We start from the raw sequence: 24,554 nt of genomic DNA, 5'->3' as shown, positions 1-24,554 counted from the left end.
ACAATTATGTAGGCTATAGGAATGTATGGAAGAATAATGCTAACGAGTGGTTGTACATTTAGAAGTAAATAGTACAGGCAGTCCCCGAGTTACATACAAGATAGGGACTGTAGGTTTGTTCTTAAGTTGAATTTGTATGCAAGTCGGAAACTCCAGCCCAAAAAACATTTTTTAGTTTTGGATAGCCTAGGGAAGGGTCACGTTTGTTTTGCTGTCTGTTCCCCTTGTTCAGAAGATTTTACCTCACTTTCTGTCCCTGGCTTTTGAAAATGTTGGGTTGTCAGTGCCATGCGTTGTCACGCAGCTCCAAGAACAGTCACTCTTTCCCATGTGTTGTCACACAGCTCCAAGCAGGGTCACTCTATGCCATGTGTTGTCACGCAGCTCCCAGAACATTCAGTCGGTCGCATACGTTGTCACTCATTTTTAAAGCCTAAATGAAGAAACTGAAAAGTGAAGCTGATTGGTTGCTATAAGTAACTGTTCCAGATTCTGTGTTCTCCAAATTGGATAAATTCCCCTCAAGGTCTATAGATCAGGTAGACAGCTGAGTATGACTTATTACATTGGTGGAGTCACAGCGCATTCCTGAACTTTAATTTAACAATCTAGTGAAAGCCCTAATCAAATTTTCTGGATTCCCTTTAATTAACATGGACTTATTTTATTTTATTAATATTTTAATACATATCAGTGTTGGTTCTTTGAATACATGTGTGTGTGTGTGTAAAACGTTTCAGCCATATCGTTTAGTGTGAAGCCCTGTGGGAGCATCTTTGTCCTTGCCAAGATGGCCGCCTTCTGTTGAAGACTCAGCATAGGACAGATTGTTCTCTAGTGTCCAGGAAATCTGCTCCTATTACAATATGTGCTGTTTGTCCTCTCCAAAATGGCTGAAGCCGACTGGAGCCCTAGCAGAGCGCCGATTGGCCTCTAGTAGGGATGCACCGATACCACTTTTTTGAGTACGAGTACCGATACTTTTTTCCAAGTACTCACCGATACCAATTACCGATACTTTTTCTTAAAGGGACAGGTCACATTCGGGACTTGGGAGCTGCACTAATCTCGGGGGGGGACCTCGGTTCGTTAGTACGGGTTGTTCGTAAGTCGGGGACTGCCTGTATATGTCAGTCTAGATTTATAAGCAGATTCTAGTATATTGCAGCATACCCAGTATAGCCACTATAACCTCACAGGCTCATATACTTAAAATGTACATAAAAAATATGCAATGTACTTCGACATTTAAAAACTATGCTTTGCATTAGTCTTTTATTGAATTGCATAGTTTAGTCAGGTTGAAAAAAAAAAAGATACATGTTTCAACCTATAGAGAAAAAAAAAAGCCTAAACAGAACTATACCCAGAAGTACCCACCGTTGATCCAGAGGAAGGAAAAAAAAACCCTATAAAACATGGTTCAATTTGCTCCAACAAGGGGAAAAAAATCCTTCCTGATCCCATACGGCAATCGGATATTCACTGGATCTAAAATCTCTGATGCCTAATATACCTATAAGAACTCAATATCCAGTAATATTCTCTGCATTAGGAATACATCCAGATGTTTTTTTTGTTTTTTTTTTAAACAATTAACTGAGTTAGCTAGAACTAGCTCCTGGGGCTGTCTATTCCACCATTTCACAGCTCTGACTGTGAAGAATCCTTTCCGTATGCAAAGGTTAAACCTCTTTTCCTCCAGACGCAAAAAGTGCCCCGTTTGTCCTTTGCAGTGACCTTTTAAAGTGAATAATTTGGCACCAAGCATACTATATGGATCATTTATGTATTTATGCATAGTAACCATGTCTCCCCATAATCGCCTTTTCTCCAGAGAGCACACATTCAGTGCAGCTAATCTTCCCTCATAGCTGAGCTCCTACATGTCTCTTATCAGTTTAGTCGCCCTTCACTGTACTTTCTTCATAAACCTTAAAGGAGAACTATTAGGCGAGTGAAAATCACTCAGCCTCATAGTTCGAGCCGACGTGTGACAATGAAACTGTCACAGGTCGGCTCAATAGATCAGGAAGTAAGCGTACACATATCGTAGCTCGCTTACTTCTCGATCTATCCGTGCAGAGAGCCGTGACTGTCACTCACGGCTCCCTGCAGGGATTCCCCCCCCCCTCCCCTGTCCTATCCTCCAGCGCTTACTGGCGGAACGGATGGGGCGGGTACAGCTGGCTCTGCCGCTAGATAGGCAGAGCCAGCTGTCACTCACACAGCTGGGTGGATCCAGACAGCATTGTCGGGATCCATTCCGGCTGTGGCCTCTGAGTATACCGGGAGCTGTAGCTCGCGGTATACTGAGCTTTGGGTGATGGGAGGATGCTAGTTTGTGTCCTCCTGTTACCCTAAGGAGAACTATGGAGAAAAGCACTGACCCCATAGTTCTCCTTTTTTAAGGCACCTATATGTGACTCAATTAATGTGCCCGGGCTTCCATTTAGGTAGCACCTCTGGATTTTGAATACACAATTTGTGGGCCTGTTGATCATTCTATTGTATTCCAACAATTAGCGATACACCTATACCATTTTTTCCAGACCAAGTGCAAGTACCAAAACTTTTCCTCAAGTACTCGCCGATACCAATTACTGATACTTTTTTTTCTTCTAAAACAATACAGACTAGTGATTTTGGGACCGTGGTGAAGTACCAGGGCCTAGTCGCAGCTGCAAACGCTGACATTACTCAGTCAATGCGCCTGGACTTCCATTTAAGGAATGCACAATTTGTCTGTTAGCATCGATTTGTATCATAATAACCTTTTTAAAGCCACCTTTTATAGCTTAGCATCTTTGTGATACGACACAATTGATGTGTCTGGCCTTTTATTCAAGTAGCAGGTCTTGACATCAATTCTGGGAATGCACAATCGTGTTTGTTTAGCATTCTTTTGTCATATGTCTACTTATCTGATTTCAGACATTTTTTATAATGCATTCCATTTCATTACCTTAAATAACACACCAAGAAAGGAAATAGCAGAAGGAGATGGGCAATAAAACCATATCTCATACATTTTATTTTGAATGAGATGGCATTTTTTGTATTAAAGTAGTATTTAAACTTTCAAACCTTTTCCAATAATGAATCCAGATTAAACATATACATTGCCCAGCAAAATATTTCTTTATATATTTTGCCCAAGCGCTTAGTCATCATGTTTCCGAACAGCTGTCTTTAACCCTCAGCTACACATCCCTGAACTTCCTGTTCAGGAGCACAGTCTCCAGCAGCTGTCTTATCTATGAGCTTTAAGAAAAATGTAGGGAGTGGCTTGCCCTGCTGTGTTTGTGGAGAACACACAAGGGTGGCTTCATAGGACTCTGAAAAGCAGCCACCCTAAAACAGAAAACAGGCCAGTGCTCTGGGGACCAGCTAATTCTGCAAGAAACTAAAACGGCATCCATTGTAAGTGATTTCAGCATTTTCAAAAAAAGCTTACAAATGTTTGTCTTTCATATCACTTTAAGGAATGGAGAAAAATATGGAAAAGGGAATTATTGTAAAAACTACACAGGATCTTAAAATGCTGAAACCAGTTTTGATGAAAATCTTAGAAAACTCGAAGTATGCTTTTCATTTTTTAAATCACACAAGTGATTGCATAAGTCAAAATGTTCAGCCTTGCATTAGCAGCACAAATTATAAAACAACATAAAGTAGCAAGAGTTTCTGCAATTCCTTGAATATAGCCAACGCTCAAATCATCAGAATGGCAATGGCAGATCTTTGGTGTCATCCATATCATTTGCAGTGTTGGAAGGTTTTGTGACCTAGCCTCATGCAATGACTGCCATTATGAAAGTAGTTGTTTTCGCAAGTGAACATTTACATAAATACAGTGGTACAAGGGAGCGACTAAGATCCCATGCATACACAAATTTTACATTTCCGTGGATCCAGAAATTGAATGTTAACATTCAAAACATTGTCATGGCAATGAAACAAACTTTTGAGAGGCTTTCAAAAGTTAAGGCTATAGATTTAGAGATCAGATGATATTGGGGTAATTGACTTGAGCACAGAAATCCGGAACACTTTTTTACCTCAGGTGAGAGTCTGTGAAATGTCCATATACCAGAAAAAAATACAATCATTATAATTTTACAACGATTTTTATCTTCCCACACTTGATTAGTAATGGATATTGTAAATGGTCGTAATATATCTATAGTAATTACTGTTTATGCTCCGGCCGCTCTGCAGCTCTCCTCCCCGCTGGAAGCCTGTTGCTGCGGTCTGTAACCCTTCCGATTCCCCACTGCTCTCCCCCGCTTTAAATGGCAGAGGCAGCGGGGATTGGAGGGGACACAGACCGCTGCAGCCATTGGGGAGGAGAGACTGTGAATTTATAAAAAATACCCCCCCAAAAATGTGAAGTTCCCCACGAATACACACATACTAATGGAAACACAAGTCAGGTGCACCTGCGTATGAAAATTACGATGTCCAGTATCGCCACGTGCACCAGAGTGAGAGCAATAATTCTCAGGCCAACATTCATGGCTAACTCTAAACTGATGGGATTTTATTATATATATATATATTGTGTGATATTTATTTATTTTGTATTTTCTGTCCAATTTTGGTGCGTTTTATTTTAAATAAAAGTTTAGTTATTGTATTGGCTTGGAGTTTTTCCAATCCAGATTATTTTAAATTCATGAAACTAATCCAAATGTCTAATATAATACATACAATTAGAAATAAAAGTAAAAAAAGGTTGGAAAAAAAACTATTTTTGGTTTCAGCCTGACGCATGCTGCGGGAGGTGCGTTGCGGTACCATTAATTTCAATGCCACACCAAACGTGCCTCCAACCCGCAGTGCAATGCCGTGCGCTCCAGTGTGGGGCAATTGCCAAAAAATTGTGCATGCAATTTTATTCTGAAGTAAACTTTATGCTCGTAACATTCCATTTGTGTATTTTATTTTAAATACAAGATGGTATTACATTTTTGTTTTTATCTAATTTATCGATTTTAATCAAAAAAGAATCAGCCAACTAATGAAAATAACGGTTATGAAAATAATCATTAGTTGAAGCCCTAGCAGGCACGGTGGGGAGAGCAGTAGGGGGGTAAAGGGAAGGAGTCAGGCACAGAGAGGGGGGAGGGGTCAGATGGTGGTGAGGGCAGGATGATGTTGAGAACAGATGGGGGGAGATATGCGGTAGGAAGGGCAGGAACTGCAACTTTTAAAAACTACGTCAACATTGGCAGCTCCAACATCTATATTTTCAAAGCTCCACTTTGAAGTGTATGCCATTATGCTTCATCAGAATAAATAGATTTACAATAGTCTTTTAGAAATAGCAACATCGCTGCTATCCACCTCTTAACCATGTGGGCGGATGGAGAGGGATGAAAGGGAGTTCATAGGACACCACCACAGGGGCCAGGAGTGTGAGGAACATTCAGATAAAGCCAAATATTCTATTGGGTAATAACACATCAAGATCTTCTTTATATCATATAAGCCGGACCTATAAAAGCCAATAGATACCCTTAGAAATTGATCATAAATATATGTCTATATAGATACATATGCCCTTCTCATATGGCTCTAAAGACCACAACCTATTCCATTACTTGATGGCGTCTGTATAAATCATCGCTGCATACTCTGTAATCAGCAATTTGGGCTTCAAGCAAGCCCTACAGGTAAAAACATTATATATTAGCCCAGTGTCTTATTTTCAACTAGACAAATACCTCGTCTTACACAATTTATAAAGCATAATTATCCTATTTGTCTCACAACAATCCCTTCTCTTTGGGGTGCCCACGTGTAGTGCATAGAGCTTCTTTACACAAGTATATCCAAACCTTGTATGATGAAAGCCTATACTTAGAACAGATTTAATCCAGGAGTGGCTTTAGGTAAAAAATGACATGTAGGGTGGTGAGGCTGAGGGGGATATAGGAAGGGAAAAGACAGCAGGGAGAGACGGCTAACACACACCCTTAGGCAGGGGTCTCAAACTCATTTCACTTGGGGGCCACTCGACAATCTTTTTTTTCTCCCATGGTGGCCGCTCGCCAAATTTCATACTTCAAAATAAAATGTAACTATATCCGGTGTGGTACTATGGACCCCAATACACACATATAAGGCCCCATTCATATCTGTAAGTTTAGGTGCGATTAGGGATTCCTGGGTCAGGAACTTGCATTTTCCTGCAGCAAGAATCCCTCATCTGGCATTTACAAGCGTCTGCAGTCACCCGTTGAAGTTAATGATCAGGTGACCGCAGCTGCATGTAAACGCCTGCACACCGCATGTAATGGCATGTGATATAATTACAAGCGGTTAGAAAACACTCCCTGGATGCACAATTGATGCATCCAGGGAGAGTGATTGATCACATACCCATTGAAGTTAATGTAGTCATATGTTAACAGTGGCCGCTTGTAAACACCAGATTAGGGATTCCTGCTGCAGGAATTCTTAATTGTAGCTTAAGATACAGGTGTATCTTAAGGTCCTCCCTGAAAAAAGGTGCTTACCTTTTTTTCAGGGAGGAGGCAGATCGATCCCTGGTGCTCTAGTGGTGATTAGGGAGATCTGCTGCAGACATCACTAATATGTTACATAGAACTGAGCTCCAGCCAAAGTTATCCGAGTGCCAGAGCTGACAGGAGCAGCTCTGCGGTCTGCATCCAACAGAGATGCAGACCATGTAGCTGTTCCCGCAAGTCAAGTATGCGGTCACCGCGTACCTGACTTGGCAGCGGGCCACATAGTATCGGCTCACGGGTCGGTACTTTGAGACCGCTGCCCTTAGGGAGTGGGAGAATGACGACTCCTGGACACAGCAAGGCTTTGGAAAGAGGCTACTTTAAATCTATTTCATTTGTATGTCTTTCCCTTGACTTCTGCCTCGCCTTGTGGACTGAGCGCCGCTACCTTAACCCCTTCAGACTGCAGCCAACTGTCCAAGTTCTGAACCTAAGCAAACCCTAGAATGTGAGCTTTGACATCAAATGTATTTAAATGAGCCTTAATTTGATATAAATAAAATCGAATTTTAGGTAAACCCCCCCCCCCCCCAAAAAAAAATCAAACCCCCAAAATACTGAACCGAACTATTGTACTGATCAGAATGATCACAGCAATAAAACATCCAGTTGACAGCCCTTAACAATCTTAGTTAGGATATGTGTCAGTGTGACTGATGTGAATTTTGAGTGTGGACTGTGCTGGGTGCCCTGGAGCAAGCACATTAGCTGGGCGTAGATACAAAGGAAGCAGGTGCATCTACTGAAGAAAAAAAAAAAAGCAGACGGACTCAGTCTCAGAGTGCACTCTGCCATCCTCCAGGTTACCAGTGCCGTAAATAGTCCAACTCTTGCAGGACACATGGAGAGAGCACAGCATATATATATAAGTTCACTGCACTATGGTTAGGGGGGCAGACAGCAAATGACAAGTTCACACAGAACACCAACATGGGGCCTCAAGGAAATGGCACCAGTGGACTGAAACATAATGTAGTTGTAAAATTAGATTATTGTATCTGTATGCAGCAAATAGAAGCCTTACACCCTCATGCAGTATGCTCATTATACAGCTTTAATGTAATTGCACTGTATTTTGGTTCTGCAGTACAATCAAACATAATTTTAAAAAAACTCCTGATTGTTATGCGTTACTATTTTTGTGCCCTTAAATAAACCTTAATGTCTGTTCTTCTACAGGTTGTGGGAGCTTATCTGATGAGCATGCTGGCATAATTTCCATACTTCCCCAGCTGGCAGCTAAACTTGCTGCGGACCACACTGATGTGCCTGTTGTTTGTTTGGAATCGGATTCCGGGTAAGACATCATCTTCAATAGGAAATCATTTTTTTTTGTTTTTAGCTATGGATGTTAAAGAAGGTATCATTACAAAGAAAAAAACATTTGCTCTTGGTCCCATTCCAACCTATGCTGTCCTTGCTAAGCAGTGTGGTCAGACAGCTTGAAACCCACCTAACCACCACCGCCTTAGCTGTCCAACCACACTGCTAGCAAGGAGATTAATAATATGACAGAGTTATTTTTATTACAGCAGGCACCGCTGTAGAGGAGTCCTGTCATTCACAGCAGGGGGTGGGGGAGCCTGTGAGGCTATGTACATGAAACTCTCCCCTGCCTGTGCCATTCTTGCCCGGTTCAGTGTCTCTCTTCCACCCTGTCCCTCTTTCCGGCAGCTTCACACTCCGATGGAGAACCTGACCCCAGATCTAACGTTAATCCTTCACTCTCTCTGGCAGGCACAGCAGTTACATGAGGGAATAAGATGCACTGTGAGTGACTATAAGTCCCAGCTCTGCTCATTCACTCAGGTAACTGCTGTGAATGCCTGGGGAAAGCAGAAGGATAACGGGAAAGAAGAGGGAAAACAGGATCTGCACTTGGCTATTCATCTGGGCACAGGATAGTCTTCATTGTGGTCTTATATAAAAATCTTTTTTCCTGGAGTTCCCCTTTAAGGTGAAAATTAAAACTAGCCAAAAAAAAATACAATATGATTAAATTACCCCCCCCCCCCCCCCCCCAAAAAAAACCTAGAACAAATTCCCCCCCCCCCCCCCCCCCCAAAAAAAACCAAACAACAAGCCACGCATATGCTGCATATGCATACACGAAAGCACAGGCAGCAGTAAAGCAGCTTTTCTGTGCGTACGTGTATGCACGGAGGTGGAGGGCTTTTCATTGTTTGGTTTTTTTTGTAGGGGGGGGGGTAATTTAATCATATATTTTATTTTTACTTCAACAACGATTTGTTATATTGGGTATCCATGCACTTCAGAGTGAAAGGAATCATGTTTAGGGCCATTAGTTATGGTGAATACCTTGTTCACACCATACATGCATAAAAACTGATGAAAAAAACTTGCAAAGACACTGGTGGGGGGAGGGGGTTTACTCAGTACTTGGTTTGGGCCCCTTTTGCAGCAATTACTGCAATTACTTTTGCACGATATTCTAATTATTCGAGTTTCACCTGTAATGTGGAATTGTTCAAGAAACTTTTGGACGATTTCTTAAGGGACCGTAATATACAGGGGTACAGGTACTCCTAGAATGAGGTCCTAATAGGTTGGACATGATTGACTAATGTCTTTATTCAACCTCAAATACTATGGTTTACATGAGTTTTCATGCATGCTTCAGTGAGTTTAGGCATGTTCACATCAGTTCATTTGCATTTTTTTATGTGCAGATTCACACACATCCTGTGGCATCATTTCCTCTTCCCTATCAAAGGGTTATTTTATTGGAAAGGATTAGGGAGGAGATGAATGTACCTGGGTTAGGTTTGAGGGAGGGTCACTGAACTGCTTTTAAGTTTGCATGTTGATCTAAACTCCAATGAAGTCAATAGGAGCAGAATCTTTCAAATCAATTCCCTCCCTCTTTAAGGCTAAATGCAAGGGGTTGTTAAACAAAGAGCATGGGGAGCTGGGCACTGCCTTTGGGGACATGTATCAATGTTTTTCCACTGTTATGCTTTCCCTCCTATCCATCTTATTCCGAGAATTCTTAAGAAATGGGTTCTGGAAGAAACAAAGCTCATTCAAATTGTGCCTTTTTGGCCCAAAAGGGCTTGGTTCACTCTACTGCTCTCCCTCATTCTATCGCCAGATTCTATCTCTCAGGGCCGGGTCCTACATCCAGAGGTGATCAGATTCAGCCTAACAACCTTTTATCTGCGGAAGACATCCTAAGAGCTAGGGGTCTTTCCAGTAAAGTCATTGATACTCTTCTACGTAGTGGTAAACCAGTAACCTAAGAAAAATTAAGGCAAAATATGCAAGAAACCAAGAAAGGGCGCAAAGAACACTGGCTAGCTAAAGAAGTTATAATGGAGACTAAAGGTGGTGGCACTTACGCGTGATTGCCAGGATCTGGAGATGGACGGCCGGTATGGAGGATCGGGGCGCTCGTGGTGTGGTTCCGACTGTAGTTGATATGCTGATCCGAGAGGTACATCCACAGGAGGGTGTAGACAAGAAGAGGGGACTTCGTCCGAAGTGCCGTTGGGGGTCTGTGCGGTGTGGAGGAGAGGCAGGGAGATCGCTGTGGTGTCGGCAATGGACAGGGCTGTAGCAGCTGCGTGTGTCAGCGAGCGGTCACTGACAGGTCTGCTGGGGACAGTGTACGGAAGCAGCTGACAGATGCCGAAGGTCGAATCAGAAGGTATGTTTTTTCTGTAAGGCAAAATATGGAAGACCTTTCATACCTGGAGGAGCAAGTGTAACAGGAACTCGCATATCCCAGCTATTTTGGACTTTCTCCAAGAAGGGGCTGATAAGGGTTTAGCCTTTAGTACACTTAAGGTAGTGTACTAAAGTCTTTTTCAGTGCTTAGTCTTTTTCTTCAGGTGTTGCTGGCCAAGGATCAGTTTTTATATCTAGATTCTTTAAGGCCCTCAAAAGAATTGGACCTATTTCTGTCTGAGCCATTCCTCAGTGGGATTGATCTATGGTATTGCAGGGCCTTACAGGTCCTCCTTTTGAGGGTTATTAAACCCTCAGCAGTTTTTGCATATATCTACTGCTAGCAAGCAGTAGATATATGCAAAACGATGGAAAACAAAAAGCTTTTTTCAAAGGGTTAAATCTTACCCATGTCTTCTCCGCACGCTCCTGTCCGAACATCTGACAATTCTCGGACGGCTGCAAAGAATATTGGGGCGGGCCCATGCACAGTCCAGATGTTCAGCCGGAAGACGAGGAGAGATGCAAGGTAAGTAAATGCAGCAGGGTGGACCTGCACAGATGCTGTTGGACAGGAAGTGCCAGTTAAGACGGAGGAGTCGGCGCTGGACCGGAGACCGGCGCCAGTGCTGGAGGGGACAGATGAAAACTACAGGAAAGAAGATGATCGGATTAAGAGGCATCATTTAAGACAAGTCCTTACTAGTGCATTGGGGGGGGGGGGGGATTTTTTAGCCTTTAATTTCACTTTAAGTGAGTCCTCACTCAGTAATCTTACTTTCAAAACGATCAGGGCCATCTTGGGAGGAGAGCACAGAGGGAAGGGGCTCCCCCGGGTACAGCAGTTCCGCTCCTGCACTCCTGAGATCTGCAGATCATTCCTCTTCATCCCATCCAGGGTACATGTTATCTGACTGCAGATCATTCCTCCTCATGCCAGCCACGTTACCATGGCATCTGATTGCAGATCATTCCTCCTCACCCAGCCATGGTGCCATGTTATCTGACTGCTGGGATTAGTAGTCCTCTATAGCTGACGGTATTATTCGGCTTTGCGGTATAATGTATCGCTGGGATTTTTAGTCCTCTGTAGCTGATGTTGTTCTGCGTTGCTGTATAATGTATTGCTGGGATTTGTAGTCCCTCTACAACTTGGAGTTAGTAACTGAACTACCAGGTTTGCAGCTGGGACCAGGCCCTGGCCTTCCACCACTGTCCTAAAATCATTTAGTCTGTATTGTTTTATAAGAATTGTCACATGACGCTAAAAATAAGGCGTCGGTAATTGGTAGCGGCAAGTACTTGAGAACACGCATCTGTACTCGTACTCGGTCTGGAAAAAATGGTAGCGCTGCATTCCTAGTTTGACCTTCAGAAATGTTTCTGGTGGATGCTGAATCTGTTGGGTATTTTGTGTGTACTTGAAAATGTGGCTATTGGAGTACTATTCTTGTTATATTGTAACTTGGGAGTGGGTGAATGAGCTGCAGCTGGACTTGTATACAAGCATGGTGTTGAAATTTGTGAACTGATTTGCTTTATTTACAAAAGAACAAATCTTTCTACTGATTTAATAATTATTAGTATAAGTATTGCAAAGTAACAGGCCATCAGGTGGTACAGTATTGCAAAGTAACAGGCCATCAGGTGGTACGGTATTGCAAAGTAACAGGCCATCAGGTGGTACGGTATTGCAAAGTAACCGGTCATCATAGTGCTTGTATGGGCTTAATTCATGTGTTATGTAACTGCAAATAATGAATAAGTTGTTGATTTTGTAGTATTTCATAATGAAACAAATGCATTACTATTTTTTTTTTTTCCCCCTCCAATAGAACCATCATGATTCAGACACATGCCCAGCTGACTGTGGCTGTCCACAAAATGTCCTCCTAAAGCATTTCTGCGTGAAGACTGAATATGACTTTGAAAATGTCAACTGCAGAATTGCGTGGCTGCATTTCCTGAAGTATGAAGATCATGACATCTCCACTGATATGTACAATTGCTATAGGTCTAGGCAGACCAATTTTGACAGTGATGTTTCTTTATTTATATACAAACTGCAGGCAAAGCTTTTCCTCTAGTGTTGGGTAGATTGGGGAGTGGTTAGAACCTCCTCTCGGGGTTTTTTTTTTGCTGCTCGTGTTCCTGTTTGGGAGATTCACGCACTTTCTGTGCAATTTGAAAACACCCAAATGGAACCAAGGGCAGAAATAAAAAAAAAACTTGATTTTATTACCTGTCCCCCCAATCTTCCAAAGACTAGATAAAGTTTTGCCTAGAGTTAACTTTGACTTACTGGGCCTGGAGGCTGTGCAGCACAATGCGGAAATACACATTGGCATATGGTGCATATTATTTATATTTGCTAAGATAAAAAAATAGAAACTTTCCACTGAAATTAGAAGTCTATCCCTCTCATTAACAAAAGGTGGACTTTTTCCTTTTCTGAAGGATTTTTACTCAGATCATATGTAGTCTCCTGAAACATTCACAAAGTGTTTCCATATCTTACAGTTAAACTCTATACACACAGTTAAAATAGAAATGTTATGCCTACAGAAAGGTTTGCAGTTCTATTAAACCAGTCTTTATATCCAGGCCCAGCCAGGTCTTGGACCTTCCTGTAGACTGCATTGCAAATAATCCGTACAGCCTGGTCAAAGCTGTGATTGGACAGTAAAGATTTAGAGGTATATCAATGAGCGAATCTGTGCAGAATTGTGGAAAGCAGTGAAGCCAGTTTGGCTTCGAGTGCTCCTGCACAGGACACTGGAAGAGAAAATCAATGTAGATGTTTATGCTAACTTTATGCATACTGCTCAGAAGAGTGGGCACACTCTTCTGAGTAGAACTCGTCCTTCATACACTTTAAAATACTGAAGAAGCTGTGTGGCTATAAGACACAGTCCAACATCAGGAAAAGTGTGTAAATAAAAACTCCCCTTTCTGCGGTTTCAGCACTACTAAAACAAAGGTCTATAATACCCATTGTATAATAAATAATTTCAAAGCATTCATTGCATGTCTGATATATTTAAAGGCTTTGTTTTTCTAAGCTTTTAGAAATAGAAGAATGGGCCCACTGCTAGGCATTGGGTTGATATTTTTATGCCCTTTGTACAAACCTACAGAAATAAAGGTTTCAACTGAAATATGACTTGTGTTGCTTGCATGGTGCTGGAAAAAAAGTGATAGAAAAACTGTTTTATTCTGACTTATTAACCCCCTTTACCCCCTTTGGCTAAAAATTGCATCAACATGCAGCTCTGCATGCTAATATGAAATCCTCTTACATTCATTAGCTAAACATATTTATTTTACTTACAATGTCTTGTTTTCTATTTCCTGGTCCTCTTTGGCACAATTGATGTAATCATGCCCAAGCACTGCATCCTGAGAAGGTTACATTAGCAGAGCATTGCTGGGAAATCTCATCTGTAATCTCATGAGCTCAGGAAAAGGCATTTTCATCCCCTGAGATGATGTGGATGGTCACATGTGCCAGAAATCCAGGAAGTAAAAGGAGAGATGGTAAAGGGAGATGGATTAATTTGCCCTTGGTTAAAAATGGCCACTGTAAAATTACACCCCAAAACAAATTCTGCCACTCCTCCCAAGTATAGAGATTCCATACACACTTACATGGAAGGAGGAGTCTATTTATTTAATGTGGTTGATGTGTTTCCTGTTGCAGGCAGGCGGAGCCTATATCTCGATGGCTGTCCTGGAAGATTCCTGGAAACAGAGTTATCAGGTAATCAACTCATGTTTTCACAGCTTACATGGATAGAGGGGCCTAAAATCCAAGGAACACCTTCAGGCTTTCAAGGGGCATAAATCACGCTTCAGATTTCCTGCGTAACTATCGCATGTGGAGCAAAAGACAGCAGGAACATCCATAAAATAACTTTTTTTTTTTTTTTTTACGCAGACACCAAGTTATCTGACATGGGGCATAGTGAGTATTTTAAATATATCATTTTGTTGCCAAAAATTCTTGGATTATAAAGACGGAAAATGACAAATTAATTTTTATTTTGTTTCTTTAGTTTCCAAGAACTTGTTGCAAACAATGAGATCTTCAAGAGACTCACCGTGCCTTTTGTCAGATAACATGGGGTGGCTGCTTTAAAAAAAAAGTCCTTTTGTGGGTGTTTCTATTGTCTTTTGCACGTCAGGGCCTCCAAAAATGTGATAGCTTTGCAGGGAATCAGACGCATGATTTATGTCCCTTGACAGGCTGAAGGATTTTAGACCCCACTATCCATGTAGGCTGTGAAAAAGTCTTACACGTGGGGTATCTCCGTACTTGGGGGGGGACTAGCATAATTTGTTTTGCGGTTGTAATTCAAAGTATGCCAATGCTATGTCTAAGAAATATCTCATAAAATGACAACTTTGTGTAAAACATTTTTTTTTTTATAGGTAGTCAAGAAAACATGCATAGTTTACATCCCTTGAAAGGCTGAAGGTATTTTTGGCCCCTCTATGCGGCTAGGCTGTGAAAAAGTCTCACACGTATCCCCATACTCCGTACAAGTAGAAGAATGTGTATTGGCGTGTAATTCTAAGTATGTTCATGCTGTGTGCAAAAAATCTTACTAGAATGACTAATTCATTTTCCAAAACCTTGTAGCAAAAAATAAAATCTTCAAAAGACTCGCAGGGCCTCTCAGAAAATACCTTGGGGTGTCTACTTGCTAAAATGTGGTCATTTTGGGGGGGTGTTTGTGTACTGTCCTGGCATTTCAGGGCTTCAGAAAATGTTATAGGTAGTCAAGAAATCAAATGCGTAATTTGCGCCCCTTGCAAGCCTGAAGGTGCTCCTTAGATTTTGGGCCCCTCTATGTGGCTGGGCTGTGAACAATTGTCACACATTTGGCATCCCCATACTCACTGGGAGTAGCAGAATGTGTTGTGGGGTGTATTGTTTTTTTTAAAAAATATATATTTCTTTTTTACAAAATTGTAAATAAAAACATCAACACAAACACCAACAGTCGCAAAAAACACTAGCGGAAAAGGTTTTACAATGGAGGCTATAGGTCAGGAATGGGAAATCCCAACCAGCTTGTCCCTCAGGTGAATGTGTACATAAGTATCAAGATGTCCCATCTAGTGCATCAGAGTGTGGAAAAGGCAAACTCAAACCTGGTCAACAGAGAGGGGGGAAAGGGGAAAAGGGAAAAGAGGGCTGTCATTCGAAGTATGTCCATGCTCAGGTATCAGGCTAGGCATCTGAGCATTTGGGCGAGTACGGGTACTCGCCCAAATACTCGGAATAGTCACTGATACCAGTATGGGTATCGGTGCATCCCTAGTATTACAAATGTACATTAGGGAGCTGGGGCTTGCAGAAGTTCTGCATTTAAATTTATCTGCGAAAAAGACAAGTTAAGCAGTTAAGAGCACTCAAGGGAATGGATTGCCTGCAAAGAATTCCGGCTGCTAATTAAAAGTATTTTACTCAAGGAAAGGCTCCTTGAATAGTGACAGGATTGGCTATATTCAGAATGGAGGGACAAAGATCTTCTGGTGCACCATGCTTATGAAAGGGCCACCTTGGTTGATACTGCAAACGTATTGCCCTTATCCAGACAAGGAATTATGAACTTATTCCATCATAGTAGCTGCCATAAGACCCATGTGCCTTTCATTCTCCACATCTCATTTTGTTAAAAATTTTGACTTGCATGGTTGTAAGCAAATACAGTTCTCATGAAAGACACTTTAATGCATGAAGACCACTGCATTGATTTGTGGGACAAAAGCTGTATATAATGTAACACTGCAATGAAACCAGTGTTAGGTGAGTTGAAGTATCATTTGGTGTAGCAAATGATCCTAATCGCCATATTATAATGCTTTCATCGATAAGAGGGCTGAACAAGAAAAAACGCAAATCTTTTAATGTTTATCAGCAGTACATTTATTTGTGCAGCAATCCTTTAATAACAAAAAACAAACAGTACAGGTCTCTATGCTTTTTAAGAAATGTGTCCAGCCTAAAAGTATACTGGAGGTTACAGAAAAAACTGGTGCAGTGTGTAACCAACAAAATATAATTACATCACTCTTTTAATTCAACTCACTGAAATTTAAGTACACGGGGAATTTATCCAAACTGGAGCAATTGCTCATGGCAACCAATCAGCTTCTCTCTTTAATTTGTTCAGTTAAAAATGAAAAAGAGAAGCTGATTTGTTGCCATGCACAGCTGCTCCAGATTTTGTCTGCTCCAGTTTTGATAAATTCCCCTCACACTATATTCTCAAAACATTCCAGCCACCTCTCATACGGCTAAATAGCACAACAATTTTTCCCAAACACAAACGTATTATACATAAAAGGCATTCCCACGGAGTCCACACCCTCAGAAGAAGCTACTGTCCCAGCCAGGCTCAAAACACACATCCACTGGGCCCAGTACCTATTATTCCAGTAGTAGTGATGAGCAAATGTGCCTGGGTTCAGTTTGCAGCCGTTCATCGAACAGCTGAAGAAAATCTGCAACAAACCCCGAATATAGTGTCTGCACCCTGTTGAAGTCTATAATAACAAAAAAACCTATTGCTGCTAAATGATAGAACCATCCATGTTTGTACTCTAAAGACATGCTGGCAGGTTAATTGGCTCCTGTCTAAATTGGCCCTCATATGTATGCATGTGAGATAGGGACCTTAGACTGTAAGCTCCTTGAGGGCAGGCACTGATTTGAATGTTCACTGGGTAGAGCTCTGCGTAAATTGTCGGCGCTATATAAATACCACTAATATATAAATACACAAAGCTGGCCAGGGGATCCAAAAAAAGTGGAGTCCCCCCTGAAAACCTGAAAGGTTTTCCTAGATAGGGAAACTGGTATAGATTTTAAAAGGGGGACACCATGGAGAGAAAAAAAAAACCTCCCCCTCATAACAGACCATTATCCTAAAACAGTCTGGCACGGATTGAAAGTGGGACCCTGGGCAGAAAAATCGATATCAAACCCTTAACCAGGAAAGGCAGTGAGCATGCATCCCCCAACCCCTCCTGAACCATAATAGGCCCCATGCCCTCAACAAGGGAAGAGACCCTGAAATGTTAAAGCACACACAGTACATATTTATCAGCGGGGATAATTCCGATGCTCTTGAATGTAATTATTGAATATAAATGTATATACACTGCAGACAAATCACTGGAGGTAAGTGACTGTGGTTGACACTGAAAGGGTATCGAACCTACACTGCAGACTGGCCACGTATTGGTTATTGCACATAATCTGCAGGTGTTAAAAAGGGCTAGTGACCTCTGTACTAAAGGAGCCATTTCACTTCTGGCATGGATACTGGTAAGTGAGGCATGTGGACCCTGTACACTGAGGAAAATAATTTGATCCCCTGTAAGTTTGCCCGCCTACAAAGAAATGAAAGGTCTATCATTTTTATCATAAGTGTTAGACATGTGCACTGGCAAAAAATTAGTTTTGTTTTTTGGGATTCGGGTCTGAAATTCAATTTGTTTCGGGTTTTGGATTTGGACGAAATGCGTTAGCAGTAGTCTGGACGAGATTTCATTTGTTGGACGAAATTTCGTTGCAGCAAAGTAACATTAGAAAACAAAATGTTTAATTTATTTTTTTTTGTGTGCAGAAGAGGGGGAAATAGAATAAAGGGGGGGGGGGGGGGGGAACGGGGGGTCCCCCCTACAATTCCTACCAGGCCCTTGATCCGAGCACTGGCAGGGCAGGAAAGGGGGGGGGCAATCGAGCGCCCCCGCCCTTACCAGGCCACGTGCCCTTTGAGTGCTAATTCTCCAGTCTGTATGTTTAATCTCAGTAAGCAATGTCTAATGGAATGACAGACACTTTTCAGTATACAATCTGTGTAGTGGAGGTGTGGGCAGGGGTGTCCCTAGCTTTTTTTTGCTGCCTTTTTGTGGTGGTGGTGGGGGGTGTGTGGCATTCCAGGTTGCTAAGAGCTGGGCAGAGAGATGTGTTTGGCCCTTACACCCAGCAAACAATGTGCAGCAGAGCGGACCAATGTGTGTGTTGGAGGAGGGGTCGCACTAGGGAAAGTCCATATTGTGTGTGCAGGTAGGATTTCACTGGGGAAAGACCGATTTATGTGCTAGAGGTTCGATGTCATGGCTAGAGCATGTTCTGTTTATCTAGATTTAAGACTGGGGGGTAGTCCTCCAGTGACAAAGTGGAAGTAGAACTTGTGACTTATATTATATAGGATAGGATTACGGGAACATTGACTCATATTTATTCATTAGTATTATTAAATGACAAATGCAACCTTATAACCTTTTCCCTCTACCTAGAACATATTTTCTTCATGTTCTATGTTTCCTCCATTATAGTGTGAATTATATGCACCTTCAAATAATTACTGCACCCGATATAGTTGAAAAATTAATTGAATAGAAACTTACCCTGAATGGCACTTACCACTACTCATTCATTGTCCTGGGTGACCCCATATATGATGATGATGTAGGGACATGGGGCAGACCCTTGTTTGATGTACTTTTGGCTCTGCAGACCTATCGCCAGTTGTACCCCAAGTGCTGTAGTAGTGGTTGGTGGTTTTTGATGTTTAAGCACTAGAGACAGATTTTGATGCCCTCATTAGAGATAGTAATCTGCTAGCAAACTGTAGGTACAAAATAGATCATATAGATAATGAACTAATTACAACTAGAAGATTAGCATTGCGTGCTGTTCAATCTGTGGTCGACTATGACCCCCACATCTTTTTCCATTTCTGATTTCCCTAGTGGAGTTCCCATTAATATGTATTCCACTTGCCTATTGTTAGCCCCAAAATGCATTACTTTACATTTGTCAACACTAAACCTCATCTGCCATATAGTTGCCCACTCCCCTATTTTATCCAGGTCCTCCTGTTATAATATCTATTATAATCTATTATATATCTATTATAATCTAATATAATGTCTATTACTTTCCCAATTTTAGTATCATCTGCAAACACAGAAACATGGCTCTTAACACCCTCCCCAATATCATGAATAAACAGGTTAAACAATATGGGGCCTATCACAGAACCCTGGGGCACGCCACTCACTACTGTAGACCAATTAGAAAAAGAGCCATTTATCAATACTCTCTGGACCCGTTCCTGTAGTCAGTTCTCTATTCATGTACACACAATTTAGTCTGTGCCCATAGATGTAAGCTTGTGTATTAGGCGTTTATGTGGTACTGTGTCAAATGCTTTTGTAAAATCCAGGTGCACCACATCCACTGGCTTTCCTCCATCCAGATCTCTACTCACCTCTTCGTGGAATGTTAGTAGCTTGGTCTGACAAGAACAGTCCTTCATAAATCCATGCTGATTATCACTAATTATACCATTGCCATGAAGAAAATCCACTAAATAGTCCTTTATCATTCCCTCTAACAGTTTGCATACTATTGATGTTCGACTGACTGGTCTGTAGTTCCCAGGTTAGCATCTTGAACCTTTTTTGAACATTGGTACTACTGTAGCTTTCCGCCAGTCACTTGGATGCATATAAATAGTAAATGAAAAAAATGCCCTCTCCTTAAGGTAACATTGTTTTCCTTTCCATCCATTGAAAAGAAAAAAAAGACAACAAAATGAGTCGTATAGAAAAATAGCTGAAATCGTATTTCCACTTCTTTATAAAAAGGAGGAAATCCATTACGGAATAAATGTTACAGTATCTCCTGCTGATAGTATGAACATACTGTAGCTCCATCGGAGATGTTACCCTGCAGGCAAGGTAGGGACACCGCGCAGGAGACAGGTAAGTGAGCTCTATGCAGTGGAAGTTATGCAATAGACAAATGCAAATGGGAAGACACAACATTTCTGCTCTGCATGAATTGCCTCACATAAGGGCATCTTCCAGAAAACATGCAATAACTCATCTCTCTGGCCTGATCTGTTCCTTTCATATTATGTGTTCATTCACACTGTAAACTTTTTTTGTAGTTTTGGATAGTGTGGAGAGGTTTTCAGTGCTGTGTCCCTGCTAGGCAGATTCACACTTTCTATTTGTCCAGGTGACTGTTATCGCTGATTGTTAATGAAAATCCCAAATTTTGGGTTGTGACCAGAACAGGAATAGATGGGAAAACGTTCAATGGCAACACCTCTTCTGGGGACCCTGCTGACCACCAGGTATTTCAATAACTTTGAGGGGATTTCCTCTCACTTCCTGTTGTGGCTATCACCCAGGAATTGATGGGAAATCTCTAAAGGGACACTGATGGCAAAAAATGGCTGCAGGGGTTATAACCCTCCCAAAAAAGTTTTGGCTTCAGTTTTGTTGTGGACATGGAACATTCATACAAATATGTTGTTGTACCTTATATGTAGATGTTAAATTAAAGATGAAGTTTACTATTTTTCAGGTGGGGGCAGTGAAACAGTACCAAACAGGTTAGATGTGTGTAATAGTATGTATTACCTGCAAGTGGAAAAAAAATCTTCAGTTTACTGCTCCCTTTACAGCTGCTGGATATTACACCCAATGATGCTGTGAGAGTCTGCAGTGAGTGAAGTCTGTGAGCAGCTAGGCTGAAAATGTGCGCCTCTGGCCCATCCCTATCTCCTATTACTATTCTCCCGAAATTCATTGAGTTATATGAATGGGCGGTGGAGATTCCATCATTCAGCTACTCCTTTTCCATTCACAGAAATCGATACATTGTGGAATAATAGCTATGCTACCCTCTCTGAAGCCTTAGTTTGTAGGTAATGTGGCTGGGGCGCAAAAAGACAAAAATTGATCCCCCAGCATCACCTAAAAACAAAAAACAGGTTGGGCTGCTATACCAACTTCTCCAACGCTGCCCCCTGCAACTTACTCATTTCACTGATCCAGTCTTCTCCTTTTCTGGGTTGAATGATGTCTAATATCATTCAACCCCCTTCTTGTGACCCCAGGCTGCCAAAGCTCCCCAGTTTACAGTAGAATGCTGTAGCGTTTAGGATCCGCCCCAACGCCCGAGGAAGAAGAGGGTAAAGAGGACCTGTGACGTCACCGGACCTGACCAAAGACACCTGGGGAAAAAAAGGTAAGCATAACAAACTTTTTTAACCATGTGTAGGGGTGCTGCAACGAGAGGTGGGGAGGCAAGGCCAAAGTTGGACATCAAGTCAGTATTTCTGCAGTAAGCTGCATAAGAAATAATATTCTTTCAAAAGTTTCTACTTTACTTCTACACACACTACTTTATTTCTACACACACACACACACTACTTTACTTTTACACACATACACTACTTTACTTTTACACACACACACACTACTTTACTTTTACACACACTACTTTATTTCTACACACACACACAACTTTAATTTTACACACACACTACTTTATTTCCACACACACACTACTTTACTTCTACACACACACTACTTTATTTCTACACACACACACTACTTTATTTCTACACACACACACACACACACTACTTTACTTTTACACACACACTACTTTATTTCCACACACACACACTACTTTACTTCTACACACACACACTACTTTATTTCTACACACACACTACTTTATTTCTACACACACACACACATTCCGTGGAAAAATTTTCTTCCACAAAACCGGTCCCTGGTGCCAAAAAGGTTGGGGACCGCTGCTCTATGGTGTGGTGAAGGGTGAAGGTGGATAACAGGATTGTATGAGAGAAATCTTTGTAAAATGAAAGGATAGAATAAGTAAGTAGGAAAGTGAGAAAGGAGTGTGGAGGGTGCAAAAGAATAAAGAAATAAGGGGGGAGTATTTGGCTGTCCTCCCCAAGCCAAAATCTATCCCTGAAGAAAATCCCCTCCACATGCCCATTGACATGGTACAAACTCCCTCTGCCCCGTACAACTCTCCCTCCCATCATCGACAATGTGCCCTCCCAGCAGGCTCACCCACTACAGGCTGCCTGAGCGAAAATAGAAGAGGGTGCGGATACATGACCACTCACCATGCACAAGGAGAGAGAAGCAGTTACTGGTCTTTATTGCAGGAAGCTTCTTCACAGAGTCAAAGTTTTTTACCGGATAACTGCCCAGATCTGGAAAAAACACAAAGCACTTAATTATTCAAGTAAGCCTGCACATGCCTGATGTGTTTAGACAATCTTTGTTCATGACAGAGTTTAGCTTTAAGAATTGTTTTATATGCTTAACAGGATATCGAGATTTTATGGAGCAAAATAAATGTTTTTCCCATCCTGCTGGAGAAGGGATTTTACCCAAGTCTTGTTCTTAACCATAAACATATAAGGATCGGCGGGAGCTTTTAAAAACAAAGTAAACATTAAAAAAACTTGTAGAAAGTAGAGTTGAGGCAGAAGACACATGCAAAGTCTATTTTGTCATAAAAATGCTGCTTCTCGCTGCTCAGTTTTTTGGTTTTCATTGTACACTGGCACTTTCAAATAGCGCAATCGTCAAAATTGCAGTAGGTTTCCTTTATTAATTAGAGTGCAACCCTGGGATTAGGATGCTAAATGGGGCCTATGGGAAATTCTACTTTAGTAACGCGTAGCTGTGAAAAAGACTTGCTCTTCCACTACACATCATTATATAGTAGCAGCCATACACAAAGACAACACAGAACCACACATGCCTGTGATGTAATAATAATACACAATCACATTATTACCTCTCAGGCATGTAAGGTAGACATGAGCCACATATGCCTGTTACCAAAAAAGTATTTCCCAATGCTCTATTTAGTTAACAGTAGTAGAACAATACCAGTGACGTGCGGTACCTCTTGTTCCGAGTGAGGCATTCCCCAGCCTCTCCCCAGCACGTCGTGCCCCCCCGCTGGCCCAAGATCCGTACCCAAGCTAGTGTAGAGGAGAAAGAGAGGAGCCTCCCTGTCCCTCACTTGCTGGTCACTGCTGAGGCATCCAGATCGATGGCCTCAGTGGGTTTTTTTTTTTGATTGGACAGCTTGGAAAAATGGCGCTTTGCCATTGGTCCAAGCCATCCAAAGAGCTCACGCCTCCAATAGTTAGGTTACACAAGCAGTGGGGAAGCCCGCTGCTGTGTAACCTAACTACCTGTCAAAAGCCGGATGCAACGCTGCCTGTAATTAACAGGCAGTGCTCCGTCCATGACAGGTTACACAGTGGGAAGGATTTCCCTGCTGTGTAACCTGTTAGATGCCGATCTGAATGGAGAAAAAGCTGTCAGCTTCACACTTGAAGCTGACAGCTTTTTCCTCCATAATTCTATGTGAAGCTCTGCCTTCCCTGACCGTGTGTCCCTGAACAATACTAGGAAAGTGCTGGTGTCTGGCAAAGACATAGCATTTCCACACCCCTGTACTCCAAACACAATTTTTCCAGTGTCTTTGTAAATATTGCAGCCCCTCAGCCTACAGTTCCTCTTGGCATTTCATGCTGAGCCTGAGCAAAACCCGAGCATGTGGAAACATATTGTCCAATATCTGCATCTATAGTGGGCCACCACACATGTTCTCTTACTATTACGCATACTATTCCTGGGTGCACTTCATGTTGTAGATGTAGAGTTTGTGGAATAGTGGAATAGTCACTCGATCTCACCAAAAACGGCAGCAACCTTTTACACACAGTGCAAGAGCTTTTGCATGAAAAAGCTGTAAATGTTTCATAGATGTAGACGGCGAACCATTTCGGACAAAACCCATGATTTCCGCCAGTACAATATCCTTGTCCATTTCCGAATCAATTTCATTGGCAGTAACCCGTTCACTGAAAAAGAGCGATGGCCTTGTCTCCTTTTTTTTTTTTGAAAAGTTTTGAAAAGTTATCTCCAGACAATGGAAGGCGTGAAAAAGCATTGGCATTAGAGTGCTGAGAATGTGGTTTATATTTTATTCTATATTGGTACACTCCCAACAATAAAGCATATTGCTGCAACTTTCCAGCAGTTGTGGTAGAGATGCCTTTTTGTGGATTAAAATTAGCTGGAAGTGGTTGTGATTGGTGATTAGAGTAAAAGAGCGCCCATATATGTTATGGTGGAACTTCTTACGCACCCAAACAATTGCCAAAGCTTCTTTATCAATTTGGGCATAGTTCTTCGCAGCTGAGGTAAGAGATTGCAAAGCAAATGCTATTGGTCGGTCTGTGCCATCTGCCATAGTATGGGACAATACAGCATCCGGTCCATAAGGTGATGCATCACAGGCTATGCCCAAAAGCTTCTGCAAATCATAATGTACTAGGACTCTCAAACTTTGGACCAGTGCCTTTGGCTTCTTAAAAGCATCATTGCATGCTGATGTCCAGCTCTACTTACAATTTTTTTCTATTAACAGGTGTAGGGGAAACACGT

At 41.7% G+C, this 24,554-nt stretch overlaps 1 protein-coding gene across 2 annotated transcripts in view; it reads left to right on the top strand.

Annotated features, from left to right (window-relative positions):
• Window positions 1-12,151, top strand: part of LAMTOR5 (late endosomal/lysosomal adaptor, MAPK and MTOR activator 5) — a 16,579-nt gene extending 4,428 nt beyond the window's left edge. Inside the window, exons 3-4 of one of the 2 annotated variants that reach the window (XM_018557254.1) lie at window positions 7,716-7,830; window positions 12,056-12,151. In XM_018557254.1, the coding sequence (XP_018412756.1) occupies window positions 7,716-7,830; window positions 12,056-12,119 (179 nt within the window). In that variant the 3' untranslated portion in view covers window positions 12,120-12,151. Of the gene's footprint in view, window positions 1-7,715; window positions 7,834-12,055 lie in introns of both variants that reach the window. The other variant, XM_018557255.1, reaches the window with a different exon arrangement.
• Window positions 12,152-24,554: the final 12,403 nt, after the last annotated feature.

The sequence above is a fragment of the Nanorana parkeri genome, unplaced genomic scaffold (assembly GCF_000935625.1).
Source record: "Nanorana parkeri isolate BGI_ZX_2015 unplaced genomic scaffold, ASM93562v1 scaffold276, whole genome shotgun sequence".
Classification (NCBI taxonomy): Eukaryota; Metazoa; Chordata; class Amphibia; order Anura; family Dicroglossidae; genus Nanorana; species Nanorana parkeri.
This window is presented reverse-complemented; position numbering and strand designations above follow the sequence as displayed.